The 15,338-nt window shown below is 38.8% G+C and overlaps 1 protein-coding gene across 2 annotated transcripts in view; it reads left to right on the forward strand.

Moving 5' to 3' along the window:
• cd276 (CD276 molecule) overlaps positions 1-15,338 on the forward strand; it is a 553,579-nt gene that overhangs the window by 385,162 nt on the left and 153,079 nt on the right. Inside the window, exon 5 of one of the 2 annotated variants that reach the window (XM_070829333.1) lies at positions 11,844-12,670. The exons of the other annotated variant lie outside the window; for it this stretch is intronic. Coding sequence (XP_070685434.1) covers positions 11,844-11,950 — 107 coding nt within the window. The 3' untranslated portion in view covers positions 11,951-12,670. Of the gene's footprint in view, positions 1-11,843; positions 12,671-15,338 lie in introns of those variants that run through there. 2 annotated transcript variants of the gene reach the window in all.

Here is a 15,338-nt window from a genome sequence, read left to right on the forward strand (position 1 = left end):
TCAGTGCAGCACTGGATGAAAGATGCAAGGGTCTGTCAGGAGCCCAGAAACTCACTGACCTTTTATACACACACACTGATTACAAGTAAACAAATCACAGGTCAGGATGGTTACCTTTAGTAGCCAATCAAACCCGTTTGTGTCAACTTGTGTGCATGTTATCAGGCCAAAATCTCCAGGGTATGTAAACTTTTGATCAGGGTCATTTGGGTAGTTTCTGTTGTCATTATGATTTAAAAAGAATAAACACAGTTGTTTGACAATAAATAGCTTCACCCAACCACTAACCATGAGTGAAAGAAATGTTTTTGTGTTATCATTCATATTCTCTGAAAAATGGCCAAGAAATCATAAATTCTGTCAGGGTATGTAAACTTATGAGCACAAGTGTATCTGGTCAACACTGTGTTGGAATCACAGAAAGATAGTGTCCCTTACATTTGTGTTTTCCAATGCTTACTGACTTTACTCATTACTATGAGGATTACTTTGAACGTTACTCCGTATCTTACATTATAATTCCTATCATGAAGTAATGTATGGATTGTTGAGACTACAGGACTACCTTTTGCTGTTTTAACATTGGTCATATGCCATTACCACAGATAGACTCACGAAATAAAGTCATCTAAAGCAAGCAAATGCTTACCTGTCCTTGAAATGTTACGAACACAACTCTAAGTAAGCAGGTGCTTGACCATGGTACTTTGTAGGTGTTCAAAAAGTACATGAACGAACTGTAACTTTTAATGGGAATTGGTGCTATGTCTGTCTGCAACTCTAAACTGCTTTTGGTCAGTGTTTTTCTTTTTCTGGGCACAACTGCATGAAATTAACTGGGCCATGATTTAGTTGCTGTGCATGAACAGCAATTTCTATCCTGGAATACACGTGGCTGCTGAAAAATATACTGTTTTTGTCCCATGTCTTTTACAGTACATTACATTACACGTATTTGAGGGTTGTATCAAAAAAAACTCATCAAAATATTCAATAAATGCAGTGCTTTTATTGGGTCATCCATCAATCAGTTAGTGGTTCGATCCTGGCTCCTCTGAGTCAGCGTGTCGAAGTGCCCTTGGGCAAGATAAAACCCCATCTCGCTCCTGTGAATGTGTGTTAAAGTAATAGTCTCCTCCAACTTAGATTCCTCCTGTGTGAATGATGTGTGAATACAGGACTCATACAGGATATGTATGACGCATATGAATGATGTGTGAATGGGGAATGTGATGTAAAAGCGCTTTGATTAGTCGAAATGACTAGAAAGGTACCATTTACCATTTTTACCACGTAAATTGCTACTACCATGAGTTATATGTTGTTTCCATGAGCTCCCTCAATAAATGCTTTTTCTTAATGGTAAAATCATTTTTCTTTCCCCATAATCTTTAAAAGTATTGTGAAGCAGTTTTAAATAACTTCAACTGGACTAAGAGTATTAAGGTATTAGCATAATTCAAAGGTGTTCTTACTAGGGTAACTGTTGTGGTGAAATTGTAATAATTGCAGTTATTAATGAAATATTTTTACCCTCATGTTTGCAGCTTTCTCTGATTGGAAATTCTATCAAACACACTGTCAATTAACTTTTTTGTTTGATACACTACTCACAAAAAGTTAGGGATATTCGGCTTTCAGGTGAAATTTCAGGATGAACCTAAAATGCATTCTAACCTTTCCAGGTGAACTTAATGTGACCTTCTCTAAACTTTTGAATGCACATGTCCAACTGTTCAGTGTTTCAGTACTTTTTGCACAAGTTGCTGTTCTCTAACAAGGTGATTAACAGCAAAATTCAAACAGGTTTGATCCATGAATCGACCAATACATTTCCTGCTTCAGTTAGAATTGGTATTTAAACAGTCCTCCTCATCATGCTGTTCACATTGTGACATCATGAGACCAAGACGACACCTAACAATTGATCAACAGCACCTCACCATTGCGAGGCTTCAAACAGGCAGTCCTCAGATGGAAGTTTTCACTGAGCTTAGAGGGTCACACAGTGTCATCAGGAGGTTGTAACAGTGATACAGAGTGACTGGAAGAGTCACAGAAAGGAGAGGAGTAGACGTCCTTTGGCCACATCCCAATTTATGGAGACACTGAAAGTTTTTTGTTGTACCCACCACTGTTGTTAGCTTTTCTTTCAATAAATTGTTTAAAATGAAGAAATTACCATTGCATGCTTCTACTTAGATGCCCTACTTTCATGATATAATATCACTGTCACATTAACTTTTTCCATTTTCCATAAATTTCACCTGAAAGTCGAATATCCTTTTTGTGAGTAGTGTATAAGTGTATGTTTAAGGAAATTTGTGTTTGGTAGATTATCTCTTTGTACTAACAATGCTTCTTGGCAATAAATCTTATACCGTTGGAAAGCCTGTTTATTTCCCTTTTAAATGGTGCCACATTTGTAAGGAACATGCATGACATCTCCGATCTCATAGGGCTGCCAGGAGGCCTACCATGACTGTCCTTCACCGTCAGGCCCATTTGCGCTGGTCTCAGCAACAGTGAACATGTGGAGGAACGTTATGTTCAGCGATGAGTCCAGATTCTGCCTACAGCAGTTGGACCGTGGGGTCAAAGTGTGAAGAAGACGCGGAGAACGCCATGCTGATTGCTGCACAGATAAAGTAACATCTTTTGGTGGAGGCAGTGTGATTGTGTGGGACGGCATCTCCCTCACTGGAAAAACGAGGCTTGTCATCATTGGAGGCAATCTCAATGCAGAGAAATATTCTGAGATGAGATTCTGCAACCAGTGGCAATCCCATATCTCCACAGTCTGGGACCAAACTCTATCCTCCAAGATGACAATGCTCGCCCCCACAGAGCGGGGTCAATAAATTGTCAATATGTCTTGTTTCTTCAGACTTCAGTCATTCAATCTACCAAACGACACCAAACACGAGTCAATAACAGAATAAGCTGTTTGGCATTGGCAGAGAAGATTTGGAGATCGGAGATTGGCTGCGTGCAGTCTGTTCCGGGCAGAGATTTGGCAAATTTTTCATGGGCACAACCCACATACTCAGCTCTGCTGCTCATCCAACAAATACATGTTCCTTGTAAATGTGGCACCATTTAAAAGGGAAATAAACAGGCTTTCCAACGGTATAAGATTTATTGCCAAGAAGCAATGTTACAACAAAGAAATAATCTAACAATCACAAATTTCCTTACTTTTTGTGCTATGTTTATATATATTGAGGTGATGCCCAAACCGAGGTTGACTTTACACAAAGTCCCATTAATATAATTATTAGTTATCTTTGATAATTAATTATTTCTGATAGCCAAATTGCACCATGCACATTACCATATTCACTACATTTTAGTGCCGCCGTGTGAGGCAATGTACCACTGAGCACTACAGCCTGCTCTCAAAAGTTGAGAGGGTGTCTGCCCCCAGAACCCGAAACTGGAAGGAGATTCCACAGGTCAACATTAGCGGTCGATAAGCTTGTGCTTGCAGGACTCTAGTTAACTTGTGAGTTGCTCATTCAGAAGTGCAGTCACAGTCTTTTTCGCTCAGTTAAATCTTAGCCCTCAAAGCAAACTGAAAGAAACTAATATCTAACTTTGAAGAGGCAAATCAAAGTAAAGAATTTGAGTTTGAACACAATCTCTGCAGTTAGCTGCCCTTATAACTGGGTAGCCTCTGTCAGTTCTGTGTAGTAAGGACAGAACAACCAAACAAATTCAAAAGTGGTGTCTATTTTCTAACACAAGGCTCAACTAAAAACTGCAAATAATGCTATATCTACTACTACTATCTCACAAATTGAATGCATTGTTGCAGGTTTTTCACACAGGGGTGGCTGTGGCTTAGAGGTAGAGTGGGTTGTCCATCTATCGGGAGGTCGGCTGGTCGATCCAGTCAGCATGTTGAAGTCCTTGAGCAAGACACTGAACCTCAACTTGCTCCTGAAGCATAGCTTCAGTGTGTGAATGTGTGTGAAAGAATAATCTCCTGTATGAATCGTGTGGATGTAATGTAAAAGCGCTTTGAATAGTTCTAGGATGGTGCTATACAAATACAGACCATTTACACAACTGCTCAGTGACACACTACCCGGGCAGACCATTGATGTCCTTGGATTTCACTATCCACCAGTAATAGGTTGGAAATATGTGCTGCTTCAGCAGAGTGAAGACTTTCATCCAGAGATGAGAGTGAGTGTCCTGTTTTGTATTGTGTAGCTACCATGAGAGGAATTAGTGCTGGTACTCCAAAGCAGGAAAAGAAGTTGTCAAGGTTAGAGAGTAAAATAGGATTCACGTTGTAATCTTGTACATTGTAAATCTGCTATTGATTCCCAAGAACATCATAAATAATGTTTCTTCCAGTATTTTATTGTTATTTACCATACTTTTTAAATCAAGGGGCAGACCGCTTCAAAGCTGGCAGTGTGCATCATAATGGTGTCAAAATATGACAAAAAGAGAGGAAAAGAGGACAAACTAATTTTCACATTTGTTTCAAGGTCTTCCTTTCATTTCAGTGCAGTTGGGGTTATAGAGGTGTATGGCATGACTAAAAGTCACGAACTAATTGCTGGGAGAAGAAATGGTCATTCACTCTATAGTAGGCCTATGTGTGCTATTAAGATGGGTGTATAGTATGCATTGCACACATTTGGATATATTGTCCACCACATATGGTAAATGTGACTTACTTTGTCGATTCTCAGTGTTTTAAAGTAGTATTGAAAGTGTCATTGGGAGTATTCTGTAAAGTGTACAGCTCCTCAGATCAGTCTGTTGGTTCACTTGTAATTACAATCCAGCCTTTGCACAAGTCAGTGGCCCATTTGAGTAGAATATACTCAGTTAAATTACGGCCAAATTAGTTCAATGATGCCATTTACTAGCACAGCTGTAGCACATGACACTGTGGTTTGGTTCGCTGTGGAAAGTGCTGCCCTCGTGGGACTTTGGTACAGTATGAACATATTGCCCCTGACTTCTTTCTCAGCCAGCAGCTGTGCATTTTTCCAGGCTAAATAACACAAGTTGTGAGACTGTGATTAGCTGTATTCCACTGAGAGAGAAATTTACAGTCATTTTTTCCACCTGTCCAAGATATCATATTTTAAATGTGCCAGAAGGAGACAAAGTATATTTAAGCAATGAGCCATGAGAAGCTGTACTTGAGAGTCATTTTGGAAGAGCTTAGAGGCATTGTTTCGGACTCAAACCACAGCCCAAGTAGCTTTGTGCTTCTCTAAAATGACTGCAATAAAAAAATAATGTAAATGTACCATAAATGTTACATTTTAATGTTATTCCTGCAATAAATAATTATAATTTTACCTATTTTAGTGGTGATTTTGGCTTACAAAGAACTTAAAGTACACTCAATCAAAAGGGAGAAGATAAACTGTTTTATGATTTAAACTCAATTAATGCTTTTATGAGACAGGCTATATGTATTAAACCAGCTAAGCCCTGGACATTGTAACGATGTTTCAGACTGCATTCATTTCTTTTAGCAAGTAATGAATTATGGTAATGCAAAATGTCAGAGTAAAAAAAGATATATTGAGTCATTCCAGCAAAATGTGGGATTAGGGAAATAATTAGACTGTAAAAGGCCATATATATGGTTTCAGAATTTGTTTTGTTTAAGCTAGACATTCATTAGATGCCTCCTACCACAAACACACACATCACTTTGTAGAAATGCTCTTAATATATTCAACGGTTTCTTTCAGCAAGAATGATGATAAGGACAGAGTTTGGGGCCTCTTGTTGATAAGCATCTGCCCTGAGAAGTATCCTCAAATACGAGACCATATTCCTGCTAGCACTAAGGACGTTAGGGCTGACCTCTGACCTCCAGGAAAGCAACAACTGTGTGGTTTCAGCAGTTTCTATTATAGCATAATCTTATGAAGAGGTTTGGTTTTGTTCTTGAGTTAACTGGCTAACAGGAATGAGCTGACTTGTTCCAAAGCCTGAGCTCAGCCTCACTCGAGTTTCTTTCACTTTGTGATATAGTGTTAAACTTACATTCTGTCATTTTGTATTCAGAGATTTAATCCTGTAAGCGGTAACTACTCCTGTGGATCTGAACAATGGCTTTGTTTCATTACATTAATTCAAATTAGACAGAATTGTAATTAAATGCTAATGTTGGTCTGTGTCCGCTGGATGTGTAAATAGGTAATTACTTGCTTTTAATGCCCAAAGAGGCTAAAAATGTAATTAATAGAGGAACATGATGTAGCTCAGGTGAAGAATTAAGTTTCTGTTTGTTTAGCAGGATCAATTCACATCATATGCTTTGTTTTAAATGTCTCTTCTATAGTTCTTTCATGCCTATTTGTCCTTGTCACTCTGCTCTTAGCTCCTCTACTCTGCATTATCAACTGGTCAGACGAGTTTGTTTTGATATTGATAGCTATTACTTGTGATTCTCTACAATGAAACCTCAAGCATCTCACGAGCAGCTCGCTTTTAAAGCTAATGAAAATTAGTCACAACATTCTAAACTTGAGTATTACACCCATATTCCACCTGCATTGCAAAAACGGCTCAGTAAAGAAACAGAGCAACCATAAAAAAAAGAAGAAAATCAATAGTCCACTCTGCCTCCAACATCTTAATGTCACTCTCAGTGGAGAGGGATGTGTTGAAGTAATAGAGTCTCTGTGAGTTACTAGACATAAGAGTTTTTAATTGAGGCCCCTGTGGGACTGGGAGGGGGGGTGGGAGATGTTGAGAGAGCCTGACTGGCTGGTGTTAGATGAGGTGGACAGACCATTTGCGTGGCCAGTTCTGTCACATTAAAGGCTGGGCAAGCGTGACACAATATAGTTTCAATATTGATGTAATGACATATATATATGTTTTTTTTTCGTCTTCCTAAATTTCAATTGAATACAGTTCAAAAGCAGACATGTGATTTATTACCTGAATTGAAAGTTATGATCAATTAACCGTTACTATGGTTTATTGTGGTTGAGGAGGAGAGTTTCATACCTCAAGAGCTAATCACACTGCACTGTGTGTGTGTGTGTGTGTGTGTGTGTGTGTGTGTGTGTGTGTGTTGTTTACTGTCTCACAACAGTTGCAGTAGAAGTTCAGGCTTTTGGTTTAGGTGAAATGTTTGAATGCGAGCCTGTTTTATGCAATGTGGATCCTGTGTTTTTACCATGTCCCTGCATGACTGACGTATCACCATTAGGACAGGGACAATAATGTCTTTTTACACCACTGCCAGTGCTACTTGTGTCAGACCTGGAGCACATTTTCAAACTTTCCTCATATCTGCATGTTTCCTTATGGCATGCTCCTGTCTCTACTGAGCTGTCTGACATATTTTCACCCACCCTTTCCTAAGCATGCATATGTGTGTTTTTTTTTTGCCAAAGAGGGAAGCATACACTCACTGGTTAACATGTAGTAAGCCAATGCGTGCAGTGCACTTTGACGTGACATTTAAAATCCAGAACCAGAACAAATAAAGTAGTCAAATCCACATCAGGGCACCTATGCCCCCCTGGTGTCAAGTTTATTCTGATTACACGGCCCTCCTTTACCCCAGGCCATTGGTTATACATTTCATCACTGAATCGTCACACATTCTCACACTTCTCTGCCTGTAACTTAGTCTCTGCCTTGCTAATTTAACAACCTTGCGTTTGGCACTGAGATGTGCACTGACTAAATTAGGAGTCGACTGGGATTGGGATTACCATCAACTGTAAACATTAGAATATTTGCTCTAAACTTACCCCTTGTATTTCTGAGTAAGACTTTAAATAAAAAAAAACAAAAGCATGCAAATAAAAAGTAAAGATTAAAAGGAAGTTATGCATTTGATTTATTTGAAAGCCACAGCAAACAGTAATGTTTTAAGGTCTCATTTAAAAGAGTTTACAGTTTTAGCAGACCATAGAAACTAAAAGCTGCTTCACTTTGCTCTAGTTCGATAAAACTGAAATACAGATGCAGGGCTGCTTTATTTCTGAGTAACACTGAAAATGATCCAATAGTGATCACAAACAGTAGATATCAATGTATGCAATGTAACGTATTCTAACTGTGTGGGCAGATATTTAAAAGGTGCTAAAATGCATGAAATGCATACATGAAAGATTGGAAGCAGCTCTACTAAATTGTTACAATGTCAATGTTATGTCAGTTTCAATGGATTCTAAAGATAATCTAGCTTTTGGTGTGGAAATGTTCATACAACCTTTTCAAATCTCTCTTGCAACATAAACCATTTTAGCTTTGATTCATTGTGATTCCGGCCCAGTTCAACATTTTTGTAGTTAGCAGCTCAACTCCTACTAGCTTGCTTATGAACCCACAAACTCATTCACAGACATGTTTTTTCACCTGCTTGGGTTGCTTGATCGGTCACCCCCTTACCCCATCCCTCCAACCTTCTCTGACTTAGAAACTCATCCATCTTACTTTCCTGCTCACCCTCCACCCCTTTTCCCACACCCCCAGATGGCTTTTATAGTTCTCCTGCTGAGGAAAAAGGAGGCCTGTTATAAACTTTATTTCAATAAATGCCGAACCATTACTCTGTTTTAATGTGCACGTCTGCATATCATACATTCGTGGTTGCCTCGAGCCCAAGGCGTCAAGGGAAGGGCAATAATGTCAGACAAATTCTGTAAGTAAATGGGCGTTACGGCATCCTAGAGATGAGCACATTGCCTCCCTGCATGCCAATAAGACAGTAAAGCAACATCTTGCTGAAAAGCAAAGTTATTGAAATGCAAAAAGAGGAGAGGAGCCTCAGAACAAAAATGCTGACAGGACAAAAATCCTTTGCTATTTATGTCAGTTTTGAGAGATTTCTCTCTACAAGTGAGCTTTTTGGCATCCCCCAGTGAGATGTTCCCTAGAAGTATTGTAAGAACAGCTGATGTGCCTTTGTCGTCACAAGCTTTTCATAATGCAGCAGAAACAGGAGGGTTCTGAGGTTTTGATGGACAACTTGGAGGGTGATAATAAAGGCTGGTAATTGAAAGTGAAGCTGAAAGTCATTTGCTCAGTGTAATCCTAATATTCATGCTTATGTTTTTCATTCTGGATAAACTCTGTCCTCTGACATCGGGGCCATCTTCTTTCCATTTGCACGGTTGTTATTGTTACTGCCAATCTCTTTCCTGTGAGATCCGCAGTGGTACACAGAAAGTGAATAAAGAATCAATGTTACAGAGCTTATTTTTCATTTTCTGGCTGTGGTAGTATGCATCAAACACCTCACCATTGTTGGGTGATTTAAGCTCGAGCACCTGTTTTGTCTGACTGAGTTTTATATCTTATTCACTTCACTGTTTCTTCCTTGCCTTACTATATTGTCTGAATGAATGTTTTCATCTCTGTCATGTGGTGAATTTTTAGAGAGATATATTAGCCTTTTGAGACCTGGACTTGGCTGTGCCTCTTGTCCATCTGACTCTTCTGTCATCAACACTCCTGCTCTACAGATACCCCTCTCTCTTTCTCTGTTTTCACAACCAGGCAGAATAAGGCCAATGAAAGGTTGACAATGAAAGCAAAATACTAATCTACCCTTCCTCTCCTCATTCTCATCCCTACAGCTCGTCTACAATGAGCCTTGAGGCTCTTTTTAGTCCGATGCCATCCCTCTGTCAAGGGGCATTATTCTCCTTTGGTCACAGCTTAAGAGGCTAGGTTTCTTCTAGGCAGGTAAAACTGGGCTGACAGTTAGAGACACGGTAGCTTTGATCTTCACCGTCATCGCATTGCAGAACCAAAATGACTGGCAAGGGAGTATTAGGAGCACTTTATTCTACCAAAGTTGCTGGCGAGAAAACACTGTAAAAATGCCTGCAAATCTTGACTCTCACATTCACTGAAGCCCAAACAATACCTGCTGCCCGCTGTTAGTCCCCCACAGAACCTAATTTAATAGAACCTAATTTCTCACTGGTAATGTGGCCTGTTTTAGAGCCTCCATATCGAGGTGGTGTTTTATTATACTCTTGCCTGCAACCATTAAATATTTATTTTTACCTGCTGTGGCCTTGTATGACACAGTGAAGCACCATCTATAAGAAATAATCGTAACAATAACAAATAATGTTATTATTATTAATTGAATGTATATTTGTAGGCACCAGAAGAACCTTTTCATTATATATCATTTAGAAGAAATTTGATATTGCTCAACAACAAAAAGCTGCAAGGGATGGACACAATAACTCATCACATTTTATGTTCAATATAATAAAATATAACATAACAGCACCATTTTATAGCACCTGTCATTGTGTTAACTCAATGCCTCACAGACACATTTAAACACAATACATTTTGAATGTTTTAATTAGGTTAGGTATTCGACTGGATTTGCATTATTTTGTGCAAGTGCTCCTGTAGGTGATCCTTTCCAACTGCTGAATCAGTCAGTAATGTATGGAACATGGAGCGCTACATATTCAAATAGCTATGGATTGTGGCACACAACACATGACAAGGACATAAATTAATAACAAGAATACCAGAGCTAATTGGTCCTTGATCACATAGTATCGGTTGCAAACTCTTCCTCAAATTAATTAATAACAGAAACTGCAAAAGCTATTGTTCTGTTCCCATTAACTTGCTTTAAATATTAATGTTTGAATATATATTATATTGACCATGATGAAATTGATATACCTATGGAAAGAATCATTGTAGATTGGTGATGTCACAATAAAGCGCTGGGGAAGGATCCATGGAAAATGTATGCATGTGGCCATAGACAGATTTTACTGACACACATCAAACATGTAGAAACCAATTAAAACAAAGTTCATCAATACTGCATATCAGTTTTAAATGTGCTGAAATGTGCAGAATTTCATCATGACATGGACTGTGGGTAGTAGTACTATCTGACAAAAACTGAAAAGATGGACTATATATATACTTTAATTTTATGTACTGCCATGGCACATACTTTAGTCTCTATCCATTTCATGCTTGTCAACCGACATTGAGTGTTAATCGGCATTTAGGTCTGCTATTATGACTTTCTTTCTCTATGATAGCATGTCAGCCCATTATAAACTTACTTTGCATTTTTATGATTACACTCTGATGTGTTCTGCACATTCATGTTGTGTAAAAGGTGTGTGAGGTGAAGTTTACCCTGTTTGCTGCAGCTCTGAAGTCTGCAGACTCTAGGTAATGTGACAGTGCAGCCTAAAGCACTGTTTTTTACCCTTGCACAGAGGGAATAGGGAAAAGGGAAAGAGAGGACAGGTAAACAGCACCATTAGAGAATCTGTCTCTGAAGAAAACAAAATCACATCATCAAACAACAGAAAAAGAAAAATATCATCCTGCAGCCCTTTGGGCCTCAGCTTAGCACTGATAGCCGACTAAGGCATTTGTCTTTATCAGTCTGCCTAGAAGGAGAGCACCATGGGAAGATGTGAGAATAAAAAGAAAATGAGAAAGACAATGAAACAAAGAGCACCGCGTCTTCTTTACTTGTCACAAAGAGCGAGATACATTTGTTACTTTTCTGATTTTGTGAGATCTGAACAGCTCATATATGATTAGTCCACTGTTTTGTAGCTTTGCTGTAATTGGCTCTAAGACGGTCATTCTTTAAATATAACAGTGTGTTGTGCTTCACTATACAGTGAATAGCACATAGTGAAACCGCATGTTTCTTTGTCTGTGGAACTCCTGTGGACTCCTTTCCCCAATGTCCAGCTCCACAGTCGCCATTGGCCGGAGGGGACACATGATTTTACGACCTCAGGCCAACAAAACCAGTTCACCCCCACTGAACTCTCTCTTTTCTGCTCCCTCTTTTCCTGACATCTCTCCTGCAGAGGAGAGACCAGCTCTCCTCACCTCTCCTGAAGAGGAGAGAAGCTCAACTCAGCTAAGCTCTGCCTCAGTGTGGTCTGTACCAGAACAGCCACCTCCTTCATGGTAGCGACACAAGGTCCTGCCTGAAGTAAGCAGATCAGCGCCAGCAGGCACGACCCAGAGTCCGCCAGCTGATAACCAGAACCAACAACAGGAGCACACCAGCAAGTTAGCACAGAGCTGCTAACTAACAGGAACAAAGGAGCGACCGGATTCCTCCAGCCTGCAACCACACAGCAACGGACAAGAACCACACCTTTCCTCCAGCAACAGGCTGAGAAAGCAGCATCCTCAAGGACACTTCGTCTCCCCTTTTAAGGACTGGTAACAAACTCTAACTGGGCATAATTAGCATAGCATTACTGCATACATGGTTTACCCCTGTTAATGTATGGACTTGCTTTAATGTTCATTGAGTTTGATTATTGTGATGTGTTGTAGATTACTGTGCAGCCATTAAGTTTAGTTGATGTTAGTTGTTCACACAGACACGGAGTCTACATACAACTAACCACCTTTCCTGAACCTGGCACCTTTATCTCTCACACACACAGTTTCCAACAGGCCACTGAGGGACAAAGCTAAGCTAACAGCACTTAGCTTCCTTTGTCTCCTTTGCCCCACACCCCAGGGGGTCTGGCCATCACCATTTGGGCTCTCCCCCCACCTTTGTGGGCCCATCCCACATTCCTCAGCCTTAGAGACTTAGTTAGATTGTTTGATTGATTTTGTTTCTGTAACAGCAGATGTCTTTAATACCTACTCTGCTTCAGCTGTACTTACAACCAAAGTACAAGTCCTTCACCTTAATGAATAACAAATGATGTCCCTGAATTTTGCTCTGTCTTAATAAATGTTTTAATACCTGCTGTCTCCTTTAATGTTGTACAAGGGTGGACACTGCCAACCTCTACACTGTCAAGAACTCCAAAATCCTTCAGCTAGCTATCAATGTGGTAATTTTGGTAGTAATTATTAAATTAATTATAAAACATAATTCCAAATTGATAGTTTAGTACTTTTATGAGACTAAATCAATTAAAACGGCTGTCTTTTCCTCGTTTTTCGAGGTGGTGCCCCAATCGAGGTGGACTTTATTCAAAGTTCCATTCATTTTAATAATTATTAATTATCTTTGATAATTATTAATTATTTCTGATAGCCCAATTGAACATTACCACTTGTCAAAGCACAACAAGTGAAAGCGATTTTAGTGTAGTTCTGTCCAAAAGATAGCTATTATTATACTCTTGAAATAATTATATAATAATTATAACTTGAAAATAATTTTTTTATTTTTTTTTACCTTGTTCCTGTTTAGAATTGTGGTGGAAGATTGTCTGCAACTGACTCAACACATATGAAATAATGCACAAACCATAGATGGTTGAAGATTAAAAAGTATTATTGTACAATAATAGGAGACAAACCTTGTTCACAAGGAGCTTGAAGTCAGAGGAAAAGCATCTGAAGACATACATCAAGCATCTTTTAAAGCCTCCTAGGACCCCTTATGAGAAACAACGCCTCATAGATGGCGTAAGAGCTCAATCATAAGACATGTCTCCATACAAGTATCTGATACATGTAGCAACAACATGTGACAGGCATATGATATTGTCCAAGACATACAGAGGTCGAACGCAGTTCAGTACAAGGCAAAGCATAATGAGCACAATAAGTGAATAAATGATAAAGCTTAATGATTTCCACTCTGATTGACTTTCACATTCCCCCCTTTTTATCATTTCTCAATATTGAGATATAACAGCAATACAAGCAGGACTCTTAATATATGTAGTGACTAGCTAAGGTATGTGAAGATTCATTCAATCATTCAGAGAGCTTAAAAAGATAAATACACTCTCTAGATTCTAAAAAAATGAAGGAATTTGTTAGTAAGTTATTAATAAGGAACATCTAAAATTAAAAAAAATAGTAAGAGAATCATCATAAGATTATATACAACATAACGCAGCACTTTATTGCAGGTTTGCATCACATAATTCAAAGTTAAACCAAATGGTACTTCAGCTTAGGTGAGGTCCCCCTACCTGGCCATTAGCCCCAAGAACACCAGGCAACTGCAGTCCGGGGCTAATAAGGTGAGTGTCATGCTGTAGCAGCACTTCCTCTTCTTTGATCTCCTCTTCACCTTTGGTGAGCATTATTACGGCTTATGTAAAGTCTTGGCACTACTCCCACGGTGGCAAGCAAGCCAGAGGTTATCAACACATTGGAACATGCTTGCATACCAGCTGAATCTTCATCCAAGTAGAGTTGCAAATGTTGGAAATAGTTGCCATCATCCCCAAAGTGTGAATAAACATCTAAAAATGCTTTAGATGGGGGGCCTTTTACATCAGGCTGTATTACTACAGTACTCAATGAGGTAATAACAAGCCTACGAATCATGACTTTTATGCAACTCAAAAAACATATCGCTATCAAGAAAAACATTGCACATATGGCAAGATTAACTACCATACTTGCTCCCCATGATCCAAAATGATTAGTTAACCAATTACAAGAGAGATCTGTAAAACTAAATTCTGGACGCAAAACAGGCCGAAAACCCACCAGTTAAGTTCAAGCTGATACACAATCCCCCAGTCTTAGCTAACAAAAACATCCGAAGCTTGTCTCATGATGTTTCAAAAGTGTCAGTCCATGTGACTTTAACGTGTCTTTGATGAGAGAAAAACCCTTCACAATTGCATTAGCAAAACCCCACACATAGTGGCTTCCTGCCATGAAGCCAAGAGCCAAATGATTGTTTAAATCGTTTGGTTCCAAATGATCTGTCATTTGAATTCATTTACTGGCAATGTCAGGTGAGCATAATAACAACACCATTACCAATACCTGGGCAAATAATAATAAGATACTTTATTTATTTATCCCACACCGGGGAAATTTACTTGTTACATCAACAGAGGAGACTGAAAAGGTCCAGAAATGAATTATCAGTAGCAAAATTAGTGCAAAAAGAAGGTATATTGCAAAATGTAAAGATAAATGCAAATATAAAACATTACATATAACATTGTATTTATTACCTTTATTTAGTTATTTATTACCTTTACTTAGATTTTGTACATTTTTATTTTGCTTAGTTGTCTGTATTCATGGTGGTGGCCACTTTAACCTTCTATGCTATTGTAAGACCAGAATTTCCCTCCGGGGATCAATAAAGTGTTTATTTCTTTCTTTCTATCTATCTATCTATCTATCTATCTATAAAAATATGAGAAAAAAATAAGTATATATACAATGTATACATGTATGCATTGCACGGGATATTGCAAGTCTCGCACAGTAGTAAGAAAACAGAAACAGAAAATAAGTGGTGATAAAGTGTATGTAGTCGCTGATGTTTTCATAAGACTTATGCAATACTATTGTTAAACAGTCTGACAGCAGTGAGGATGAACGACCTGTGGTAGCGATCCCTC

This window comes from Pempheris klunzingeri, chromosome 1, assembly GCF_042242105.1.
Source record: "Pempheris klunzingeri isolate RE-2024b chromosome 1, fPemKlu1.hap1, whole genome shotgun sequence".
Lineage (NCBI taxonomy): Eukaryota > Metazoa > Chordata > Actinopteri > Acropomatiformes > Pempheridae > Pempheris > Pempheris klunzingeri.